Source organism: Juglans microcarpa x Juglans regia, chromosome 8D (assembly GCF_004785595.1).
Source record: "Juglans microcarpa x Juglans regia isolate MS1-56 chromosome 8D, Jm3101_v1.0, whole genome shotgun sequence".
Lineage (NCBI taxonomy): Eukaryota > Viridiplantae > Streptophyta > Magnoliopsida > Fagales > Juglandaceae > Juglans > Juglans microcarpa x Juglans regia.
In genome coordinates, this window is record NC_054608.1 from 26,990,486 (window position 1) to 27,016,746 (window position 26,261).

The following is a 26,261-nucleotide window of genomic DNA, read 5'->3' on the forward strand; positions in this document are numbered from 1 at the left end:
TACTATATCCTGTTACGTTTTATTAATCAGAAGTCGGAAAGATGTGTATTTCCTTGTTCAAAAGGAGATCGTTAAATTGGTAGATTTTGTAGATTACATGGATGCAATTTCCGTGCTCAACAAGATCTTAGAAAATATCGACGGTTCAGGAAATGAACAAGTATTATAGTCAGCTTGCTGAAGAATCGAACAAAGTCTATATAGCCCTCGTGACTTATCTTCAGATTATGATGGTTTATCTTCGTTTTATGATGTTTATCTTGAAACGTGATTATTTTTGCAACCCTTGGAGGGGTGCTGCCACCATAGGCGGCATTCTCTTGTTGCTGCTCACTCTCACACAAACTGTATGTGCTCTCATCCCGGTACGTGAAGAATTAGGAATGAAGCTTTCGTAATTCTACGAGTATTGGATTGCTCTCTGATAATTTACGTTGTACTTGTTAGTTCATTATGTTCATGTCGAACTGAAGTCTCAATGTACATATAAGTAATAAATCTTTCGGCAATTCTTTATCCTAATTTATATCCTAATTTTTTCATTTGCAATCGTATTTAGTTGAGTGGTACATTTTAAATGGTTATCATACGAGTGATGAGAAATATTAGATCTATACACAAATCTTCTATAAGAAAATGTACACGATTATAGATTGACTACTTTACAATATAAAAAAAAATTACAATCGGGAGAATTACATTAAATCACGTCAATGTGTAAACCTTTTTGTGTATGGTGGCTGGTGTGCTTCCAAGGTTGGCTGGCTATTCTTGGACAATTCAACTCCTCATTACAAGCTCGACTTTGATGCTCTACCATTGCTGCTGTAGGTCACGATAGTAGTGGATTTCTGCTAAATATGCTTGGACAATTCCAACTCCCTCCACACAAATCCTACCGTTCGTACGTACCTTTATGTAAATATATATAATTTTGAAATCCCAAACTCTATGGTCTCTTAACAACAATTTCTTTCTTCTTTTCTTCTTGTTTTTAGACAAGTGCAATTTCCATTCACTCTAATTGTGGATAAAACTGATTTCTTTTTCCTTTTTCATTTTTATTTTCCCTTCATTTTCTCCTTGCAATTTAAATCAGTCCTCACTAGAGCACCATAACTGGGCACCAGAATTACCTTACCATACATGAAAATTTTCAAAAGGGCATTGCTACTATGTTCGCCCAATTATACCGCTCACTTTGCCCAATTGACACGGACCACGTGGTGTGTGTGTGTGTGTATATATTCAAAACAAAAAAGCATCCAGAAAAAAAAATACTAAAACCCAAAGTTCCCTCTACCCCTTTTATGTTTGTGTTTTTTATTATTATTATTTATTTATTTTAATAAATCACGTGGCACCACCATGTTGGGCAAAGTGAACGGTATAACTGGGTCGGCATAGTAGCATTTCTCATTTCAAAAATCACAAACATTGGCAATGGAATGGATCAATTGAGCGAAAAACTACTATTTCTGCAAGATGCAAGCTGTGCAGGGCATGTCAATCAAAGTTGTAATAATGCTGCTGCTTTCGTTATATTTAATTAACTAAACAAGTTCTCTAATTTGTAAATGATTCAACCAAGTAAGGTCCCTAATATGGAAGAATTGGAGTACAGTCCAACAAGGATGATTACATGATCACACAAGCTAAATATTGTTGCATGAAACAAGTCATAGTTTTATGCACAAAATGGTCTTAGACAACCTGAGGACAAAAAATTGTTTGCTTACGGGGAAAAAAACTGCTAGTACCTCAAGTAAGATAATACATTAATGAGTATGCTAACTTGCAAATAGGAAAGGAAAACAACAATGAAAATTATAAGTAAAGAAAAAATCAATGACAAAGTCAAATCTAGGTAGACATCATGACCTGATCACTTGACTGCAGAGCTTGGTTGGCAAAGAACCTCACATCAACATCTGGATCCTCACTGAGTTCGACCAGACAAGGACGAATTGTCTTCTCCACTACCTGCATTGTTAAAAAATCATACCAATCAGTACTCAATCTTTACTAGACAAGGCAAGTGGGACAATGAAGTCATTTCAGTGGACTGCTTTAGTTATCCCTGCCTCCATCGCCAAATGGGGAAGGATAGGGGGGTATTGGTAAAGAAGACATCCCTACTCTGTGATTCCAAGTGCATCTGACCATATGATAAAACATATCGTGCCTTTTACGTTCGCCTTTAATTCTTTTGGTCCCTCTTAGAGCAGGATAGTGGATTTTCTACAAGCATCATATATAATCTAAATGTTCAATTACAAATTGTCCCGACAGCTTAAACTAGAAGGGAGGGATGAATTTAACCATTTGGCTAATATTGTAACACTGTTCCTCATGTGTTGGCCAGATTCCCTCTTAATAAATGGGCCCAACACGTAGAAAATTTATTTGAAGTTAGGGTACATACTCATAACATGTCTCTAGTATCATGTTAAATCACCAATTGTCTAAAAACATTTATGTGTAGTAGAAAGAGGTGAATTTTATCTAATGTTAGAAGGAAAATGCTATCTAAACTTGCAATTTTACATGCATAATCATACGTGCTGACGTATCAACTATTGAAATGGTGAAAATTTCGAAATTCGAATAAAAAAAAGAAAAAACTGATTAAATGGGACTGCCACTCAATACCTATAATGTTGTGCATACTTGTAGCACTACCTACCCATGTTAGAATAACATCAGTTCTAAATTCAAGACATGCCCTTTAGCCCTATAACGTCTCACTCAAAATCATTTTCATCAGTTATCTGTAATCATTAAATAAATCAAAATAGATTTAGCCACTTACAGACTGGTCAACTATGGGAATAAGTGACTGCAACACTTTAGCCACATTGAACTTGATGTTGGGAACCCTGAAAGATACAATTGTCAACACCCCAGTCCAAGTTATGGTAAACAATTAGAAAGATATTCAGAACCACAATTCACACATAGAACCCATCAACTTTACCTATCTTTTGATGCATTAATGACCACAGGCAGGAGTTTGGAACAAGTAATTTCTGGGCCCATCACGGGAGCAAGTAGAGAAATTGCATGTAAAATGGTCATCCGATATAGATAGTGGGAGTTGTTAGTCATGTCCAAGACCTGTAAGAGAAATTCCAAGTTGTTTCAAAGAATTACACCAAAGAATAAATAAATAAAATTTGGAATGAGTTACTACCTCCTTTAAGAGAGCTTATAATAATAATAATAATAATAATTAAAATAACACATTGTACTTGGATGCGCCTTTTAAATTGATTAATAAAGTTAAGTTACTGATGAATATTTTCTTTTGTAAGTCGATTTTCTTTACCAGCTTATAGATCTCTTTCATCAGAAAACATTTCTTTCCTAAAAAAATCAAACCCCAATATGCTAAAACAAAAGTCAGAATTCACGACTCTATCACCTAAATTGCAGGATTACGACAAAGAATTTGTTCTCATTCAAAGGTCACAAAGGAATGAATATACCCTGTGACGGGACAATTACATTCTTGCATTCTTCAGGGTTATAGGGATATGTGTTACATATTGTTTTTATAAGTGAAAATTTGATATTGCATATGCTAGAGATAATTTTGAAAATTTACACCAGTCAAAATAACAAACCTGTCAGACACCACATATCCATGTGTATTACCCTGGATTGTGTATTAGAAAGTAGTGAATGGGATCCCACATTGCTTGAGAACACAATTTGTAGAGACATAACGGAGGCCCAAACCATATCTGGGCCTATACTCTAAAATGGCTAATCAAAATTACAATCGGAATCCCTTGGAATCATTATAAAGATCTTGTTCCAAACAATGTGGGGTCTCATTCACCAGCTTCCTACACAATCAAGAGTATTAAACCATGTCATGCACCAGCATTTATCTGATAATCCTTTTTGTTTTCAAGAGGAAAGGTAATAGTGATGTATTGATAGAAATAAATCACAGTGACACAAAACTAGAACCTGTGGAATTATGTGCTGCATTGCCCACTCTGGGCCAAATTCTTCTGCAAGCCGTTTCACATTATTTGCAGCTGCATCACGAATTGAGTAAACCTGCAGGCAATACTATGAAAATTAGCAAAATATAAACCACATATCATTATGATCAAGCAAATCAAATTGCATAATCATGCTTGTTATTGTGCACATCAGGTATTACAGTTAATAAATCCAACACACAAGTTTCTCCCAAACACCATGTAATAAATTTACCGAAAACAAGTACTCTTAAGAAATATGGGCTATGAAACTTCCAGAGGCCAATGACGTACAATCTGTCTAGGTTTCATTGATAGAATATCTCATTCTAAGAGTAACTTAATAATTTGCAAACCAGCAGAGTCGCAACCGAAGGGCCCTGCCTTGGAGAGGTTCCCCGACATCAAAATAATAATAATAATAGTTAAAACTCAAAGGAGTAAATTGCATGAGAAAATATATACGGGTGATCATACAATAGATATCAAGGAATCTTCCAACCAGTATTTGAAAACTCAATTAAAAGAATACTTCAAGATTCATTATAGTAACAAATCAGAAGTTAAACCACATAAAGCTTCCACTCGCCTTCAGCAAGAAATGCCTTTCAAGTAAACTCTCGGCCAGGCAGGGTGTCCCAAATGAGGTTTCCCCACCAAATCAAATCTACATGGGGCCAAATCACTTCTTCCCCCTTTTAATTCCAGATAATCCATCTAAAAATATCCATATACACCTCTCCCAATGCCTAACGGATAGTAGTTAGGAAAATCCCATGACCTCTACGTACCAGCTCTACATAGTACTTTATGACTCTACAAAGGAGAAATTCCCTACCTATTAAAAGAAGAATAATGTTTAAAAGTGAACACAACAATGCAGGAGATGACAGCTTTGCGAAAATGGATTGGCATTCAATGTAGAACTTACAACAAAAAGAAGAAACTGCAAATTAAAACAGATACTTTTTTTCAAGTAATTGAAAGAGAAAAAAGAAATTATATGTCAATCTCATGCAAATCAAAACAGATACAAAGATAGAATGAAAAGCATAAGCATACCATGTTTAATATAATTACGACTCAATAACCCAAATCTATACAAACCTTATCTTTTAACCATTGCATGCAAAGAGCTCCAAGCTTGTCATCAAAAAAGCCAACACCCAATTGACTTGCTAACAAAGGTATATATTCTATTATAGCGAGCCGAACCCTCCAGTGTCTATCCTCTGCAAGCTCAACAATCGCTGGCAAGAGAGACTGTGACAGCAGATCTATTCCAATGACCTGTTACAACAGGTACATTATGAAGACTGGATTGAAACTTAATACAAATGTTCCAGAACACCCTTATGGTAACTGGCACTTTAAAATAATTTAACACCATCAAAATAACAGAAACAAGGCTGCTTCAAGTAAAGGATCAGATTCTAGAAGACAATGCCAAAATCAGTCAAAACCCAAGCAAAATGAAATGCCAAAAAGAACATGGTGCAGATACACCATACGGAAATAATCATTTAAGAGACTCAGAGAACTGCAAGGGGGGAGAAACTCTTTCTTTTTTTTTCTTTTCCTTTCAGTTTATTAATATTAGAAAAATAAAAGCCTTTTCAGTTTTAGTACAATATCATAGAGTAACTTTCCAACCACTAAATGCTCGAGCGCTTGAAAGGGAGAGAAACAAGTATCCTTTCCACCCAAAGGGAAAATAGAGATATAATTTTTTCCAAGTAGTTGCTCAATCATGTGATTGAACTATCTATATATAGACGCGCACACACACACACATGTATACATCATGAATGTGTGTGTTTGTCTTTTTGAGTGTGCATTTGCTCATAATTCAACGTGTATAATTACTACTACCATATGATAAAGAAAAAAAAAAAAAAGAAGAAAAATATAAAAAAGTAAATAACTTGACCAAAATCAGAAAGAATGAACTCTAATGTTTGAGAGTGAAGTTTTGACAAAACCTGATTAACTTGATCAAGCTTGCTGATAATATTCAGTCGGACATCAGGAAATTCGTCCTTTAAAAGAGAGAGGAAAATAGGCAGCAGTTGCTCAATTGTTGCATCCTGCAACCACCAACAGAAGTTACATTATTCACAAGGAAAAAAAACAAAAACAAAAACCCACTTCAGAAGATGGTATATTATATGGCAAAAAAAATTGATAATTAAAATAAAATTTTATCAAAACAGTTTTTTTTTTTTTGATAAATAAAAAAATATTATATATCAAAGGAGAAACCAAGTACACAAAATGTATACAAGAAAACAGCTTGCCCAAAATGACCCAAAAAGCCCCCTAATGACCCAAAAAGCCCGTGAAATAAACAACCCAAAATACACCAGACCGGTCCCCAACCCTTGTTTCTCGTATACCTAAAACTCTACTCGAACACCCAACCCCAAACCCTTGATTCCCGTCTTTACAATGTCCTCCTTTTAGACTTCCCTCTAGTTGAGGTACCACCCTTAGCGTCGTAGTTAATTGCCCAAGAAAGACGCTGTAACTCCCTGCTTTTCTTGAAACTTTTGGTTTCAAGTACGTGGCTTGCCTCAATCGTAGTGATTAGTTCATTGAATTGGTCTTCACATCCTCCAAGTGAAATTCCCACAAATTGTTGAATCTCGTTAACTTTAGGCAAAATCCAATCCACTATTGGTAGAAGAGACACCAAGAGAGCAACGTTATCCCCAGACAGTATCCAAATGCACTCCCGACTCTAGGCATTCATCTACATGAGACACCAACTCCAAACCCTTTGATTCTCCAGCAACTCTATTGGTTCACTCCAATGGTATCATCGTCTTCATTGGAGATTCTGGGGTGACAACAAATCCCTTTACCTCTGGGGTTCCTACATCTCCTTCAGACCTTGGCAGTACACCATTTTCCTTCAACTCTGATGAGGGATCCAAGGGTGTAGTACCGACTATCGATCTATCCTGTGTTACATGAAGCGAATGACATTCCATTACTGATGTCTCTACGCCGATACCCGATGTAGACCCTGCTTCAAACAACCCAGATTTCCTTTTGACCCGCCATACCCCTGGATCTAGATATAGGGATAGAGCCGAATCCAATCTTCCGTTTTCCTTTAACTGGGTTTAAATGCTTTGGGCCTATCTTGTTTCTTACAACCTTGTTGCCTCCAACTGAAAGATGGTCTATTTTTTCAGACAAGAAAGCTATCACTGTCTTCAGCTCAACATGTTGGGTTTCCATCTCCTTTGAGGAATTGTGCATCTCAACAAGCTGGTCCTGAGACATGATTTGCGAATCTCCTTCACTTTGAACTCCCGAAGCATGACCCGTCTTTAGAGCTGCCGCATAGGATCGCCTCACCGCTGAGGACTTACTAGGATTTTTGTGCACCTCCAAGTTTTCCTTCCTTGACATGCCATCGACATGTCTGCTACATGCCTCACTAGCAGAGCCACGTCCTGGAGCACCTTGTCCTTCACTCCCTCTCTTGCCGAAGGAAAAGTCACACAGCACCTCCCCCATCCTTCTCCAACCACTGCCCCCCTCCTCAGGAATGAAGATAAAATTCCTCCTCCCACCACCACCATATTCTTCTACCGCCATATAACATCCTCAAGTATTTGAGCAGCAGTGCGTCGTGAAGCTGCGTCTACCTTCCCGAACATTGGAGAAAAAATCTTGTTTTTCATCCTTTGTGCAAGCTTTCATGGCCTTAGCCACCCACTGCACTGTTGTTGAACCCAAAACCAACTTAGAAATCACCCTTCGACCCCTTTCAGTAATGGCCAACATAATCCCCCCCTTCACCAGAGTAAAGGATTTAGATTCTATGGCTAACACCATAGAAGAACCCATATTGACCAACTCCCCTTGCATTTTGAGACTTCGAGATTATCTTCTCCATGACCGTACTCATACGATTGGCTAGAACCTTGAATATAATCACATACACCCCATTTCACAAGGCTAATGGGACAAAAATCTTTCACATCCGAAGCTCCCACCCTCTTTGGAATAAGTGCAATGAATGTCATATTTTGACTTTTCTCGAACTTCCTGAAAGAAAAGAATTCACAAAAAAACACTCATAACATTATCCGCAATGTCCCAACAATCATGAAAGAATGCCATGGAGAAACCATCCGGTCCAAGAGCTTTATCTTTAGCCATCCCTCTTAGCACATTATGCACCTCGTCCTCCTCAAACGGTCTTGCCAACCAATTAGCACTCGAAAGATCAATAGTCTCAAGAGCCATACCATCAAGTTTTTGGCCTCCATGTAAATTGCTCCATGAGGAGTCTCTCATAATAGTGTACAACATGGTCCTTGAACTCAAAATGGCCATGAGAACACTACCTTCAAAATGGAGCATCTCAATGGCATTGTTCTTATGATGAGAATTGGTCACCCGATGAAAAAACTTTGCACATCTATCTATCCCCTTCATTCAACCAAAGAGCACGAGATTTCTGCCTCCACAAGATCTCCTCCATCAAAACCATCTTTTCAAGTTCAACAGCCACAAGACTTTTCCTCCTCAACTCCTCCTCTAACAAAGCCCCTATTTCCACTCTACCCTCCAACCACTGCAACTCCTCAAAGTGAGAATTCTTTTGACTATCAACATTCCCAAAAACTTCCACATTCCACTTCTTCAAATCATTATTCAAGGCTTTAAGCTTGTTTTCCAATATAAACTTGGAATGCCAATAAACTTATAAAAAGACCACCATTGTCTCACTATATCCACAAAACCATCAACTTTTAACCACATATTTTCAAACTTGAAGTACCTACAACCCGCGTCACGTGAATTCCCCCACAATCCAACATGATGGGAAAGTGATCCTAACATTCCCGAGGCAATATCTTTTGACAACACTCGGGAAAATGGGCCTCCCAAGAAGGATACAAGAAATCTATCCAACCTCAACAGTCAACCCTGCCTGGTTGTTAAACCATGTGACAGCAACCCCAACCAAAAGCAAATCCAATAGATCCAAGTCAAAAATAAAATCAAAGAACTCCGCCATGGCCGGGCATAGCCGAGACTCCCCCAATTGCTCACCCGAAAATCAAGTTATATTGAAGTCCCCTCCAATGCACCAAGGCACATCCCGCCAACTACAAACACCAACAATCTCATCCCGCATAAATCTTCTATTGCTATCCAGGTTAGGCCCATAAATACCCACAAAAGCCCACTCAAATCCATCTTCCACATTCTTGAAGAAGCAAGCCATCAAATAATCCCCAATACACTCCTCAATAAGATCCCCAATCCTCTTATCCCAAATCACAATAATACCACCTGAGGCCCCCTTTGAGGCAAGGAACATCCGTCCCCCAAAAGAACACCCCCATAAATTTCTAATAATACTTCTATCAATAGATTTCAGATCTGTTTCCTTCCATTGGCATAAGTACATTTTCAACACGGAGGTGCTTGTTAAGATCCTTTGCACTCGAGGGCCAATCTCCGTCTGGCCCGAGGAAACCTTTGCACGCCTCCGTTACCTTTTGGGAGGCCTACGCCCCATAGAAACTGTCTACCTGAGACTGTCCCTTGGCCCGTAGGTCCTGACACAAGGTTAGAATTCTAGCTCTTCCAGAGTGGTATCTCACTGACGGCTCGGGCCCCCCCGGAAGGAGGCCTTCTTCGCCCTCCACCTAAGCTGCGCACATTTAGCCCCTTAAAAGTCCACAAAAGTATCTTGGGCTTCATAAAATAAGATTTGAAGCCCTCCCCTTAGTCCTTTCTCGACTTACACTCCCCCCCTCAACATCATAATTAATAAATTTATAATACAGGTAATTCTGTTCAATTCTCATTCTCTTTTCCAAGCTGACTTAGAAGAAGAAGAATGGCCCACTTCAATGGCAATGACTACGGCCTAAATTGGTCTTCGAAACCCTCACGGGAGATCGCCAGGCAATCCTGAATCACTTTAACTTTCTTAAGCACCCATTTCGAAGAACACCAAGCATATTAGCGCCCGGGAATAAGTTACATAAAGGAATAGGTATGTCACCCACCTTCTCCTTTCCAATAAAAACCTTTCCAATAAAAAAAAAAATCCACACCCTCCATTTCCCTTGTTACCAACTGCATGTCTACATACCTCCGGTCATCCCTCACCAGAGTGTCTAATGAGAATTTGCATCTCCACACAAAGTAACAAGCTCTAAACCCCTACCATCGAAATTATAAGGACTAAGGAGATTGGGGAGAAGAAAAAACATCCAGCTAAACTCCAAGGTTAGAAGGAATTGAATCTCCATTCTTTGCACCAAAAAGTGCTTCACAAAGTGAAACAATCGGCAAAACCAACGACGAAGCCAAAGGTGAGACCATCAGCGAAGCCTCTGGCAACTAAGTACTATTGTTCATGGGGACAAAAGCAAGAGGCAACCTGTTTTGTGTCAGCCCTGGTGCCAGAGGAGCAGCCGTCAATGCAGGGTAAAAGCTTTTCGAGGTCAAACCTAAGTAAGGCCCGAATACACTCTTGACCTGCCACACAAAGCCGGGCTGGGTTGGCATCTGAGAGTCCGACCCAAACTTTTGTTTTCCTTTCTCCATTTCACTGGTTTTGGGCCCCCGCATTAAAGCCCAAAGACAATCTTCTCCACATTGCAACATGGACCGCGGCCCACATCCTACAAGATAGCCCCTGTTTTATGACCCAAACCCACAACCCCTGATTTACCCACTTCCTATTAATCCGCCCCTAATATACGGCCCAAACTCACACCCAGACCCATCTCCTTATCAATAAGCAAGAGAAGACTGTTGATCTTCTCTTTGACTTCAATTAGCTCATTCTTCATCACCAGCAGCGACTCTTTATATGCCCTCAGTGACTCCCATGCTGCCCATCGAAGTGTGTTTGTTGGCAGGTGTCTGTAAGCCTGATACCATGGTTTAAGCCACTGCCTGCCTCCATCGTCTCACTCCCCCGAGAAGTTCTAATATTGTCTGATGGAATCTAAATGGCCGGGAAAGACATTGGTCACATTAACGATACCTTGTAAGACCCTTCTCCTCCCAATATAGCCCATGCCGACAAAGGCCTGGAATGATTTCGACCTCAACCACAAGCCTAAACATTTTCAGAATGACCAACCTTCCTCTATTTTTGCCAACCAAAGGGCTTCAAAAAACCCACTTCCCTGAGAGTTTCAGCAAAACAGCTCCATCCCTTCCCATCCACGCCTTCAGGGAGGACGATGAAGCCTCTCCTGACCCCCATACTCCGCTATCAATGAATAGCGCCCATAGAAGGGCGCTATAGGGGAGAGTTAAATGAGAACCAAAATACCGAACCAAGATATCCAAACGTCAATTCCAGAATACATGAAAAATGATGTTAGCAATTCTGAAATTGATAACATATATCCATGCCAACTTCAAAGAGAGAAATATTATTAATGCCCTTAAATTTATTCCACAGCAAGAAGCCATAATGCTAACTAGCATGCTCTCCAATTACATTGTAATTAGATCACTACTAACAGATGTGGCTGTGTGCGCGCGCGCGCGTAGACACATTTCTGGCATAAACAAGTGAGAACAGAAAATCAGGTAGAGAAAAATAGTGAAACTAAAAACCGAAAAAGATGGGGTTTTAGCAACTTTTCTTCTTTCAATGGAACTTTTCATTCTTGCTTTTTGAAAGACCCTTTGGCTTAAGGACCGATTCCTTACCTTTCCTAAAACCGGTGCCATTCCCATGATAACAGAAGCCAATGCAGAACGAACATGCTGAGACGAATCTGTTGACAGTTCCTGCAGCAAACAAATTTCATATGTCAAAATTATCAAGCAATGGGTGAAAAGATTGGTCCTAAATTATTGAACAAGCAACAGATGAATAGCATTATGAGTGTGTAGAAATTACACAATCAAACATCAAATTCGTAACACCAAATCACATACTTCTTTGTGAGCACATATACCTTCACACATGGAAGAATATGTTGAATTGAGAGTTCCGGATTCAAGATCCGGCAAAACTTTGTAACTTTTCCAGCTGCAGCTATACGTACTTCAGCCTCATTATCACGAAGTAGCCGAACATATGCAGGTACCAAGTCTGACCTAAAATATGTATACATTACCATAACCATCAATGAGGATCTAAGCAACAAGTCCTTGAAATGTAGTAAAATATATGCACAAATAATGAAAAGAAAAATGTGTCAAGTAAATAGCATCCAAAGGCAGTTCTGAAATTAAAAAATATAAAAAAGCAAAACCTCAAGTATTAAGACGTGAAGAAAATACCAGACTCGACAGTAGACTGTAAACAATTGAGTTGCTGTAGAAATGTACAAAATAGCAGCCATCTACTCTACAAGAAAATTGAAATTACCTGGTAGGTTCAGGACCTACTGCTTCACATAGTTCATATAGTTGATTTGCTACCATGTAACGAACACGCCAAGACTTATCCTGTTTGAAAAAGAATTTGTGTCAGGCATACGGTGAATTAAATACTTTTTTTGGATAAGTAATAATTCTTTATTAAAAACACAAAAGGTAATTACACAGTGGTCAGTGATAAATTACATATTATACTGCACTTTATCATTCAGATGTAGAAGTTTTCAAAATAAAAAGAAGCAAGTCTAGTTGAGGAAAAATATTTATACAAACCGAAAGCAATCACAATCTTCCTTAAATATTGTGGACATGCATAGAGCACTAGTGTGAAAGACAACCAAAAACTGCCACTTATAACTCCACACAGTAAATTCAAGCCTTCGATCCTAAGATTCTAGTTTTTATACATGCAGTTAATCCTGAACTTGGACCTCATCCTTTTTTTCTAGACTTCCTCCTCCCTTGATTGCAGGAGTAGACTAATAACCCCCCCCCCCCCCCGGCCGGTCTTTTCTGTTCAAATAGAAAACATATAAATCAAATAAAATTAGCTCTTATAATATTCAGATGTCCCAGAATACAAGAAGGTTTAAATAAAGTAAAAGAAACAGGCCATCATCTGAAGAAGAATCTTTCTGATAAGCCATCTGAAGAGGAATCTACAGTTAGCAAAGCAAAAATACCAAACAAAAAGGGTAACAAAATAGATATTGAAAATCATCTTAGCATCATAATAGAACAGTTACTTGGAAAATATGGCCAACATTTAGGGTATGCTTGGATAATGAGATGAAAAATTTTTATTTTAGATAAAAGTTTAAAATATTTTTTTTAATATTATTATTGTTTTGAGATTTGAAAAAGTTGAATTAGGAGTTGAAAAGGTTGTAATCATGAATAAGATGAGATGAGATAAGATGAGAATTTTGTCTCATCCCACTTGCCAAACATATCCGGGCATGTTTAGGTAATGAAATAAGATGAGAATTTTGTGAATAGTAGTGAAATTGTTTGTGAATAGTAGTGAAATGGTTTGAGCTAAAGATGTTTTATTGGGTTTTGGAAAATGAGAGAGAAAAAGTTCAATAAAAATATTATATAGTTAAAAAAATTGAATATAATTTTGTAATATTATCTTCTATTTGAATTTTGAAAAAGTTGTATTGCTTTTTGTGTTTTGTTTTGAAGTTTGGAAAAGTTGTAATGATTAGGCAATTATTAGATGAAAAAGATGAAGATTTGAAATTGAAAAGTGTTTTGTGTTTGAGTGATGTTTGGGAAGAAAATTATGAGAAGTTTTGAAATGAGATGAGATTTAAGTTCCCAACCCCTTATCACAACAGATATATGGCCTTCCATAAGGAAGCTGACATAAAAAATGGCTGATCGAATTAGTACTAATAAACTATGTAAGAAAACCTTGTAACATGATAAAAGCAACCAAAGTAGTTTCATAGAGATTGCATTACTATTTTTTATTTAAAAAGACTTGAGTTTTAATTTTTTTTATAAGTAAACAGTAGTATAAATAAGAATAGGCCAAGCCTAGGTATACAAGGTGGAATACAAGAGATAGGACCTATCTAGTTGCTAAAAAAGAAAGAAGACATCATGTACAGTTAGGCCACTAAATCTAAAGCACTAGCCCACAGAAGTAAGGTGCAGTAAAAGAAAATTCTAAGATCCTCTAATGTCAGCTCCTTATCCTCAAATGTCCGCTCATTACGCTCCCGCCCTATACACCACATAATACAAATAGGAACCATCTTCCACACAGCTTTGATTTGTGGAGCACCACCCGGCATTACCCAACAAGCCAATAACTCTACCACTGTAGCAGGCATGACCCAAATCAACCCTATACGTATGAACACATCGCTCCACAATGCTCTAGCTATCTCACAATGTAGCATAAGATGATCCACTGTCTCGCCAGCTTTCTTGCACATACAACACCATTCTAGAATAATAACCTGGCGCTTCCGCAAATTATCAATGGTCAAAATCTTACCCAGAGCCGTTGTCCAAGTGAAAAATAGTGCTTTTGGAGGTGCCTTATTCCTCCACACACCTTTCCAAGGAAAATGCGTGTTTGGAAGCTTAGTAAGGGACTTATAAAAGGAGCGAACCGAAAAAATACCCTTACCTGCCGAATTCCACCACAGCTTATCTTCTCTCAAACCAGACATCCTCGTAGAATACACTCGACTGAAAAAGGCTTCAACACTGTTAAGTTCCCAGTCATGTATTGCTCTACTAAAGATGACATTCCAATGGAGTTGATCCCCTGAACGAACCCTGAGATCCGCCACAGAAGCCTCTTGATCACATGCCACACGAAAAACAGAAGGGAATGCAACTGCTAGAGCCTCCTCCCCACACCAAATGTCTCTCCAAAATTTTATACGAGTGCCCTCCCCCACCAAAAATTTAGTATGACGAGAAAACACCCCCCAACCACGTCGTATATGCTTCCAAACCCCCACCCCATAGGACCCATTCCCCTCTCTAGTACACCACTCCCCTCCCATCTTACCATGTTTGCAATCAACCACTAATTTCCATAAAGCTTCTACCACATTGTATCTCCAAAGCCATTTCCCAAGCAATGCCCGATTAAAAGTTTTCAAATTCTTTATCCCCAATCCACTTGAAGGAATTGGTCTGCATACCTTATCACAACTGACTAGATGAAACTTGAATTCATCTCCCTTCCCACTCCATAAGAAATCCCGATAAAGTTTTTCGATTCGCGCCGCCACACTAGCTGGAATTGGAAATAAAGATAGAAAGTAAGTTGGTAGGTTAGAGAGAGTACTCTTGATAAGCGTCACCCGGCTTCCTTTCGATAAATACAGTCTCTTCCACCCAGCCAATCTTCTTTCTATTTTCTCAATAACTGTGTTCCAAATAGACAAAACCCGTGAAGCAGCCCCCAATGGTAACCCCAAATACGTCATAGGAAGAGAAGCGACCTTGCACCCAAGAGTGTTAGCCAACTGTCGAGAAATGTTGACGTTTCCAACAGGCACTAATTCTGATTTATCGAAGTTAACTCTTAAACCTGACGTTGCTTCGAAACAAAAAAGAAGCGCCTTCAGTGCCCTAAGTTGATCTTGCTCTGCATCACAGAAAATTAAAGTATCATCTGCAAATAATAAATGGGAGACCGAGATAAGGCCCCTTTGTGGATCACCCACAGAAAAACCAGCCATAAAACCATGACTAACCACAGCCAATAACATCCTACTAAAAGCCTCCATGACGATAACGAAAAGCAGAGGGGACAAAGGATCACCCTGTCTTAAGCCTCGAGAGCTATTGAAAAAATCCTCTGGGTTACCATTGATCAAGACTGAAAATCTTGCCGTAGAAATGCACCATCTGATCCACATACACCACCTCTCCCCAAAGCCACATCTCTTTAGTAAGTACAAAAGGAATTCCCAGTTAACATGATCATATGCTTTTTCCATATCTAGTTTACAAATAATGTCTAGAGTGCTAGACTTTAATCTACTATCCAGACATTCATTTGCAATTAAGACCGAGTCCAGAATCTAACGACCCCTTACAAAAGCATTTTGTGGCTTTGAGATTACTTTATCAATTGCCACCCCTAACCTGTTAGCAAGCACCTTTGCAATGATTTTGTATATCCCATTAATGAAGCTAATGGGCCTAAAATCCTTCAACTCCACCGCTCCAGATTTCTTCAGAATCAAAGCAATAAAAGTAGCATTCAGACTTTTCTTGAATTTCCCTGCCGAGAAAAGCTCATGAAACACACTCATAATGTCATCTTTCACGACCTCCCAACATGTTTGAAAAAACCCCATCGTAAAACCATCAGGACCTGGTGCTTTATCCTTTACCATCTTACGAACCACATCCAAAACCTCCACCTCCTCAAAAGATCTTTCCAACCAGGATGCTGTCTATGGTTCTATGGACTCAAAACCAAGTCCATCCAGTTTGGGCCTCCAACCCTCATTTTCTGTAAATAGACGATCATAGAAATTCACCACATGTCCTCGGATCGCAGGGGCCTCTGTGCAATCACTACCGTTGATTTTCAGCATCTCAATAGAGTTAGTTCTCCAATGAGAGTTAGCCACTTTATGGAAAAATTTAGTGCTTCGATCCCCTTCCTTTAACCAAAGAGCTCTTGACTTCTGTCGCCAAGAGATCTCTTCTAAAGTTAAGACCCTTTCCAACTCTGATGCCAACGCTGTCTTGCTTGAAACTTTCTCTGGGTAAGAGCCCTATCCTCAATAATCCTTTCAAGATTCTGTAACTCCTCCATTAAAGTTTTCTTTTGCTCCCCTATATTTCCAAACGATTGGGAATTCCAAAGCTTTAAATCTTCCTTTAACGCTTTCAGTTTGCCTGCAAGAATAAAAGAGGGGGGGTACCATAAAACTGATAAGAAGACCACCAAAGCCTTACCATCTCCACGAAGCCATCGCTTTTAAGCCACATGTTTTCGAACTTGAAATAACGACGACCTCCTTGAATACCACCTCCATCTAATAATATTGGAAAATGATCCGAGCATAGACGCGGCAGTCGCTTCTGACATACCTCCGGATAATGGCTTTCCCAGTGTGGCGATATTAAAAATCTATCCAGTCGGGACCAAGTTTGACTGTTAGACCATGTGAAGAGACCGCCAACTAGAGGGAGTTCAACCAAATTCAGGTCAAAAATGCACTCTGAAAATGCAGCCATGGCTGGATGTAATCGGGTGCTTCCAGATCTTTCACTAGGGAACCTTACTACATTAAAATCTCCTCCAATGCAACAAGGAAGTCCCCACCCACTATAGATAGCAGCCATTTCATCCCACAAACGGCTTCTAATATTGTCAATGTTCGGTCCATAAACACCTGCAAAAGCCCACAAGAAATTATCCTCTACCATCTTAAAAGAGCAAGCCACTGTAAATTCCCCTACAAACTCCTCCATCTTCTCCACAACCCATTTATCCCACATCACCAAAATACAGCCCGATGCCCCCTCAGAAGCTAGATAGGCCCAATCTGCATACGGGCAATCCCACACATTTCCCACGAGCTTTCTGTTTATCAATTTCAGTTTGGTTTCTTGTAAACATACGATATCCGCCTTCCAATCCCGAAGTAGATTTCTTATGCGTAGCCGTTTATTAGCCTCGTTCAACCCGCGAACGTTCCAAGACACAATTTTTGGCTTCATAAAGACACAGTCAACCCCTTCCCTTTGGACCTAACGCGGCTTGAGCTACCCTCATTCAACGACCAATTAAGCCTATTAAGCTCACTTTTCTTCTTAGAATCAGCTTTCGTGGACTGAATATGACTAGCCTCAATGGATGTGAGGAGGGCCATAAACTGTTCTTCATATCCCACACATTTCATACCCACAACCTGTTGTATGTCCTTTACCGTTTGGAATACCCACTCAGAGAATTCAAAGTCATTCGGTAATGAACAATATAATGGAAAAGGCTCCCTTACTACTTCGTCTCCCTCCCCCCCGAACAGATTATTTCCTTTCCATTCTACTACAGTGCCCACTTTGTCCACTGCAAGAGAATCCGAGAAGTCCATATTAACCTCCAAGCATCCCTACGATAACCCCCCAACTTTATCTTCCAAGAAAACCCCCCCTCCTTATTTCTCCTTCTTCCGATAGTACCTCCAGATGTTTGTCGTAGGTAGAACAAATACCCAACTGAAGAGATGAGGGCTCTACGGTATGGATCGGCATTTTCTAGGTGTCAAGTTCTTGAAAACTACTGAACGAAGACAGAATCTGCGATTTCTCCTCCTCGCGCGACGGTAGAACTTGATCCACCACCCTCGCCGGCATAACTTGAGTCGAGGCCAAGTCGTCGACCACCGTCGGACAAGTCTGTGAATGTCCTACAGCCAAAGGAGGAAGAGTTCCCTCGATTTGGCTTTGAACAGACCCTCACGCTCTGGAAAAGGACCCTCCAACGGCGTAGATGCCTTCGCCGATGGAGCGACGGCTTGCGGCGAGACCATCGGCGCGGTCACCTGCGGCGAGCCCACCTGAAGCCTCATCGTCGATGTTGATATGGGCCCATGGACCAATGGGTCAACAGCGGCCTTTGGAGTCCCGACAGACTCTGCTGGGTCGAGAGTAACCTTGGGCTAAGGCCCATCTACTACTCCCAAAGCCTGTCCCTTTCCTAAGCCCCCGTAAGGTTCCAACTCCTGCCCCAAAACGTTGCGTTTCAGCCAACCAACTATATCATTTAGTTCTCCCAAGCATGTTTCGATGACAGCTAAGGCCTCTACCAATGTTTCCTTATTCGGACCAACATCCCCCCTGCCATTAACGTCACTGGACTGACCCCTCTCCAAAGCTGGAACACCACCAAGCTTGAGCAATCCTGACGTCTCTGACCCGTTTGCAACCCAAGGCCCCTCCTATCGACCAATTAATGCCTCCCTGAATGACGACGGAAGAGCTCCATGCAAGGGTTTCACAGGTGCAACACCATCTTTAACAGCATCCTGCAACACCACCATGAGGTTCCTCCAGCCCACACCACCTCTGCCTTCAGGGATAAAGATGAAGCTCCTTCTTCCACCACCTTCATACTCTGCCAAAACCATATACGTCCCTCTAGAATTGGAACAACTTTGAGCAATATAGCCTCTCTGTAGCCTTCAGACCACCCTCCAGAGCTCTACAAAACCACCTAGCAGTCCCCACCCCTACTCTCATGTTTTTCACCCCTTTCCTTCCTTTCTCACTCAAAAATACGTAACGCCCATCCCTGCTCACCTCAAAAAGCTTAGCCTCAATCACAACACGTTTCATAACTGGCACTATCCAATGTAATAGTACACTAACCAACACCCACAACCACCAACACCTACACCATTAACAGAAAACTAATGAAGAGAGATTGAGTTTTAATTATAAAGGGGGTTACAGAATCATGTTAAAAGCAACCAGAAAAGTTTGATAAAGATTAACCCACAACAAAAGTAGCTGTTCATTGTGGTAGATTGGTGTTGTATGAGCAGAAAGAGTGGGGAATCTACCAACTACATTTTACTTCATAGGGAGATATCCAATACCTTGTGGGATGACATTTTTAGTCAAATTGGGTTGGCTTGGTTATGTCTCAGAGACTAGTAGACCTTTTTTCCAATTGGAGAGGACCATATGGCAACCCACAAACTGAAGCAATATGGAAGACGGTCCCTATTTGCCTAGTGTATTGCATTTGGAGTTCAAGGAATGATAGATTTTGAGTATTGCAAACGAACAATGAAAGAGCTTAAAACTTTCTTTTTCAATACTCTGTTCATTTGAACAACTTCTATTAAAATTAATGGGCTGAGTTTCGTGATTTTCTTCTCTTTTTCTATTTCTAACTAGGTGTTAGTGTTTTATATACTTCCTGTGTACTAGGGCTATGCCTCTGTGATTATTAATAAAACATCCAATTACTTGTAAAAAAAAAATACACGCTGCCAATCAATTATGGAATATCAAATTAACAGCATACGCAACATACCTGTGAGAAACTAACTATGACAGGAAGAATATGTGCCACGCAATCTTGAGGTTCCAACAACTTTCCAAGTGCTGCACAGCCTTCAACAGCCAATAACCGAACAGAATCTTGATCTGAAATGGAGATAAGTTAGAGAAAATTCATTTTCTCAAAAAAAAAAATTATAAACTAATGCACTTAACTTAACAAAATAATGTAAGTGCAAATGCAAGTGGATGAATTATAGAAATGGATTTGACAATTAACCCTCAGGACCAGGAATATGCCTAGCCATCAAGGAAACCCACTTAGATGTTTAACCAGAACCAGGGGCTCAAGTTGGAATACTCGTCTCCAAAAACACTGTTCACAATTCTTTTCAGTCAAAGAAGAAAACTGAATGCAAGAAACAAACGTGAATAACCAAATAAACATGTCTAGAAATGAAAGGATAAAAGAGAGCAACTGCACAAGCATCACCATTCCTTTCCTAGAATTCACAAATACATCTTATGCCTAGGCTTTCACCTGGTCAGGACTACAATGGGCCAATTCTAAATTAACCCTTAAATGTGAATAAAGAAAGCATGGTTAACACCTGTACCCAACTTTACTTTTTGAGAAAAACCAAGGACAAGAATCCAGTATTAGAGTAACACTCGACGATATTCCAACAGTGAAGACAGTGACCGGCTTAAATTATGTTATCAAATAGATGAAATTGACAGATCCAAAAGGAATGTACATACCATCCTGAGTCAGATCCTCAAATATAGACATAATGTCAGTTTTCAAATGGGCAGGTTCAACAGTAGCAGCAAATTTTCCCAGGTTTGTTGCAGCAGACCTCCTAACCATAGGCATGTCATCTTGACACAGCTGACTGTAAATTGTCCGTAGTTCAGTTTTTAACGTCTCTGGGGCACTTGGGTAAGCAATATGGAACAGTCCACATGAGGAGACTCGAGCAGTAAACCACTCACCAGCAGCCAGTCTCTAAATGTTAGAAGATCGTGATGTGTTAAAAGAAAGTTCCAGTGTCGTCCTAATTGTATTGAGGTATCACAAGATCACCAATCATGAGAGATCACTAAAAAATAAAGATGATCCCAATGGCATCTTGAGTAAACCAACTGCCAACAAAAATTCCTTTCTAATGAAAAGAGTGTATTAAAAAAATAAAACACCACTACCTGAGCAGATAAATCTATGCTATCTAACCACAAAAGCGGCAAGTGTAATTGCATTTTACTGCATTGTTTTTTTTTTATGTCGGGAAACCTCTCCAAGGCAGGGCCCTTCGGACCCACCCCTACAAAGTAAACCCCGGTCCCATGCACCACACTTTCAAAAGTTTCCCTACACGAAGCTGGTTAAATCGCTAGCTTTTCACCAGGGGGTGTGGCCTCAAAGGATTGTTTACACCCATGAGGTGTTAAACCTTAGACCTTAAAGGGAGTGATACCCCAAGACAGGCCTTCACCACTTGGGCCAACCCCTTGGGGTTTTTTTATAAATATAATAAAATACATCATAAGAATGCCCAATATATGTTTTTTTATAAGTTTAAAAGAAGGTCAGAAGTCTATCAAACAAAAATGTCTCATATATGTTTTATGTGAAAATTTTTTAATTTACATAAAATTGTTACTGCCTTGGCATCATAAAAGCATGCAATTGTTAACATATGCATTTCTCACTAGTACTTTTCTATGATAAGAATCTTGGAGACCATGCAAGCACAAGATGGTTTTTACCTGGTTAAACCCTGAACCCATGTAACTAGAGACAATACCTTTTTTAAGCTATCTAATTTGTGCAGCTAATTAAATATATGATGGATAGGATTCACTTAAATGAATGGAGTAAACACCAAAATGAACTAGGAGAAGTTGAAAGAAACAAAGGAAAATTCTGAATACAACCCATGTACTTGGTCTATGCCTTGCCTTTAAAAATAAAATCCTCCACTACTTATCCCAAAAGAAAAAGAAAACGAAGGAAAGTTCAAACATCTGACCTTGACCAGAGGAATGAAGTACTCAACCAAGTCCTGTTCTCTCATTTGCGCCCCAATTCTACACAAGGACTCGACCGCTTTGTCCCTTACACAAGTTTCTTCAACTGTGCAGAGAGTTTCTAAAGGTGGGAGCAGCACATTCGCATACTCAACACCTCCAACATAGGGAATAAATACCCCCAGTTCCTCGGCCATTGCAAGAAGCACTTCGTCGTCGTCGTCATTGTTCTCACTGAGAAAAGGAATCAGCTCCTTCCTGGTCCTCTCGTCTCCCAGTGCGCGAGCAATTGTGGAGAGCCGTCGGATCGAGTTTAATCGGAGCTGAATATCTTCATTTTTTAGTTCGTCGATTAGGACGGCAATGGGATAGAGTGGCTCTTCGATCATAGCCATTGTGTCTCTGGAGATCCACGAAGCTGGAAATGAAGAAACCATTTACTAAACGATTATAATTTTATTAAAAAGACGTAACAATTAGTTCGATTACTCCGAAATGAAGAGAAAATAATATAGATTCTCAAATCTTGAAGACTAGAAGGGAAAGATTATGGAATAATTTCAAATTTAAAAAAAAAAAAAAAAAAAAAAAAAAAAACCCTACTCCACTTCACTTGGCTAAATTGTAATTAATTTTTCAGTTATAAACAAACCAAGACAAACCGCCTTTTCTTTTCCTTTCCTTCATTTTCTCCGAAAGCAAACACAGCACCTTAAAACGAAAGTACACTCATGGATAAATATCGCTAGGACGAATGCTTAGGGGTTAAAAAGAACTAAATATAAATAATTTGTGATGAGATCTCTATCCGGGTTCATACTTCCGCGGTTCTTTTTCCATTTTTGAGCGGAAATTGTTAGTGAGCAGAAATAACATATAAGATCATAGAAATGAAAAACCTAGAAGGGAAATTTTTATTAGGTGCAAAATTTAAATCATGCAGCCACATAGGAAAAGCACAAAAAAATCGAAGCTAGGCGAGAGAGGGGGGGAAATTTGGAATACCTTGGAGGGTGACTGTTGTAGGGGTCGATCTACTATGAACTGTGGCGGTGAAATGGGGACAGATCTTCTAGTGGACAGGGAAGATGGGGGGGAAGAAGAAGAGGGTAGGGGGCAGATCCTCCGGGTTTTCTTTTGGACTGATCGTCCCAAATTGGATGTAACTCGTGTCCGCCCCGATATTATAGCCGATTCATTTTTTTTTTTATTTTTTTTTTTTTTATCTTGTTTGGATGAATGAGTTCATCCATCTCAATTTGGTTCTCTTTTAGATCTATTTTAATATTTAAATACATAACTTTTAAATTACTAAACATCATTTAACTCAAAATTTTTTTACACATAAAATTCACAATTTTTCTCAAATCAGCACATCTTTATATGGGAGATTCACAACCTTTTTTAACTTCCTATAAATACATGAGTCATTTAAATTCACAAATGAGTTGAGATAATTTGTTAATAGTAGAATAAAATATTGTTAGAATATTATTTTTTAATATTATTCTTGTTTTTTAATTTGAAAAAATTGAATTATTAATTATATTTTGTGTAAGAATTTAAAAAAATTGTAATGATGAGTGAGATGAGTTGAGGTAAGTTTTGAATTCAAACGATACCTCATCTTAACATCTAAATATATCTAAATTTATTTTATGTAAATTCCATAAAACTCAATCTATCATTTCAATTTATTATTATTTATAAAAAATTAAATTCATTTTAATTTAACTCAACGTACAAATAAAGCCTCATTTGTTACTACCGCCGGGAAGCCGAGTTCGGAACAATTGACGCTATCCGAGTTCAGCATCTCACCCTAAAATATTATATCCGATTCATTGGGTTACCCCCTTCTCAACTTGTCTTGGAGCCTTCTATAGGCTTCAACATCTTGCCTAGGATATGACTTGTAGAATTATTGTTATTTAAAGAATTTTATACTACACATTATTTGAGTAATATAATTTGATATAAAAGATAAATTTTAAAATTTAAATCTTACAAATCAAATTATATCATATAGATAATATGTAGTGTAAACATCTTCAAATAAAAATGGCGAGTAGTATTACAAAGCAACCTTATATACATCTTTCATGACAAGATTGGAGTACTTCTCAAGCCTTTAGCATCATACTTGAAACCACAGTGGCCTTTAACATCATACTTAGGTCTTATTTGAAATTTGAATTGAACTGAGATCAATTCAGTTCAGTCTTATTTTAAGCTGAATCTAAAATTCAAGCATCTAACTCTCAAATTATTAAACTCATCTCAACTCAAAATCTTTTTATATGTAAGACCTACACCTTTTTTAACTCAACACATCTTTACACGCTGGACTTACAACATTTTTCAATTTTTCACAAATACATTTAAACTCATATTAACATCTAAACTCATATTACGTGAACTTTACAAAACTTACTTTACCATCTCAACTCACTATTATTCATAAAAAATTCAATTAATCTGAACTCAACTCAACATTCAAACAGATTTAAGCCTTTAACATAAGGCAGGCTCAAGAAGTGCCTTAAGCTTGGTGGGGAAGATGGCCATAATGATGCTTCGAGATGACGGTTGAGATTAGCATATAACTCAGGGCTCAAGCGTTATCTTGAAGCAATCCTAAGCAGTTTCATTAACCTGCTGATAGCAACCATCCTCAAGCTAATCTTGGAGAGTCACAACTATCCCAACACTAATCTTATTTGGGATATTGGTAATATTGCCATATCAATCATGGACGTTACATCCCTGCTACATTTAGGAATTTTCAAAGTTTAGGAGTACGTCTCCTTACCTCTACACGCCGATTGTAGATGCTACATCCCCACGACTTGTAAGGATCCTAAAGTCGGGGGTATGTCCTGCCGAAGCTACACATCGATTGCATACACAACATCCACACTACCCACAAAGATTCCCAAAGCTTGGGGCTATGTCCAATCATCACTGCATGCCGATCTTGAACCCTACATACCGCAACCTACAATGATTTCTATACCTTGAGGTAATGTCCCCTCGGCACTACACATTGATCGGGGACACCACATCTCTTCAACTTACAAACATTTATAATAAGATTAGGGGCAAGGGTACATTCCCTAAACTAGCAAGAATTCCCAAAGTACACAGGGTACATCCTCCTAACACTCTAAGTTGATTGTGAACGACATATTCCTACAACCAGAAAGAATTTCTAAAATTCGGGAGGCACGACTCCTGCCATCTTCAAAGGCCAACCTCCTTAAGGTGTCATCTTCAAAGGTCAGCCTTCTTAAGGTCTAATCCTCAGAGACCTCTTGAGACTTCAAGCATCATCGAGAGCAAGCCTCCTTAAGATTTAATAGCCAATAACCCCATGAAGATTTTATCATCATTAAGGGTTCTCGCCTTCAAAGGCCCTTCGAGGCTTCCTGCATCGCCAAGGTCAAGCTTCCTTGAAGCTATCCTCGAAGGCATTACGGTTATATGTCACACAAAGATTACATGATACACCGATCACCGACAACACAATAGAGCCACGTTACCACTAAATGACGAAGCTTGGAGTGGAAAATGGGGATTCAACATTCAAGACCATAATATAAGGCTTTTGGCAAAAAGTGTTGAAGGGACAATATAAAAACATAAGAACCAAGAAAGCAAGAGAGGACAAATGGGAGAGCTAAAAGAGAAAATGGGGTATTGGGCATTTAAAAGATTTTAATACCAAATGATAAACTTCATCCGCTTCTCCCTCCCCTCCCTTTTATTTGGAATGCAAGTATCAAACACCATTTATATTGAACTTCACATACCCGAACTCATGGATGTAAACCTCGGTACCAAATCGTATTAAATTTTAATGTCCCCTATATACTATGCAATTTAAGTTTATTTCCCAAACCATGGGTGTACACCTCCAAGGAGCATGGCATTGGTAATTTAACCATACTTGGCATTTGAGATGGTACTTTTAACCATATTTTAGGAGATGTTTGGAAATAATTTTCATCTCATTTCATTTCTTTCTCAAACATCATTAAAATACAAATACTTTCAAACTAATCATTATAAATTTTCCAAACTTTCAAATAAAAAAAAAAAATCTGCATTTTCAAATCCCAAGATAAAAATTATATTATAATAATATTTTAATTTTATAATATTTTTTAATCAATTTTTTTTCTCTTTTTTCAAAACTCAATAAATACTATTCACAAATCATCTTACTATTATTCACAAAATTCTCATCTCATCTCATTCTCAAATATTCGTTGCTCTGTTTGAATACAAGAAATGTTTCATCTCATCTCATTTCATCATTACAACCTTTTCAAATTC

The 26,261-nt window shown here is 38.8% G+C and overlaps 1 protein-coding gene across 2 annotated transcripts; it reads right to left on the reverse strand.

Annotated features, from left to right (window-relative positions):
• Positions 1-1,619: 1,619 nt before the first annotated feature.
• LOC121242582 (serine/threonine-protein phosphatase 2A 65 kDa regulatory subunit A beta isoform-like) lies at positions 1,620-23,110 on the reverse strand. 2 transcript variants are annotated; one of them, XM_041140479.1, is made up of 13 exons: positions 22,929-23,110; positions 21,926-22,341; positions 20,655-20,901; positions 19,927-20,039; positions 12,376-12,455; positions 11,960-12,101; positions 11,709-11,789; positions 5,978-6,082; positions 5,103-5,285; positions 3,979-4,071; positions 2,978-3,117; positions 2,809-2,879; positions 1,620-1,979 (listed from the first exon to the last, which is right to left on the reverse strand). In XM_041140479.1, exons 2-13 carry the CDS (start codon positions 22,316-22,318, stop codon positions 1,864-1,866), a joined length of 1,764 nt encoding a protein of 587 aa, XP_040996413.1. In that variant the 5' UTR covers positions 22,319-22,341; positions 22,929-23,110; the 3' UTR covers positions 1,620-1,863. The 2 variants fall into 2 exon arrangements, with proteins under 2 accessions (XP_040996413.1, XP_040996412.1); XM_041140478.1 differs by having other exon boundaries at positions 1,620-1,983; positions 2,813-2,879; positions 22,929-23,109.
• Positions 23,111-26,261: the final 3,151 nt, after the last annotated feature.

Excerpts from the sequence above, each read along its gene's own strand:
- LOC121242582 (XM_041140479.1), bottom strand. The coding sequence starts at position 22,318 with ATGGCTATGATCGAAGAGCCACTCTATCCCATTGCCGTCCTAATCGAC. Across the intron at positions 11,790-11,959 it reads ATATTCTTCCATGTGTGAAG|GAACTGTCAACAGATTCGTC; the intron begins GTATATGTGCTC and ends TGTTTGCTGCAG. Across the intron at positions 2,880-2,977 it reads ATTAATGCATCAAAAGATAG|GGTTCCCAACATCAAGTTCA; the intron begins GTAAAGTTGATG and ends TGTATCTTTCAG.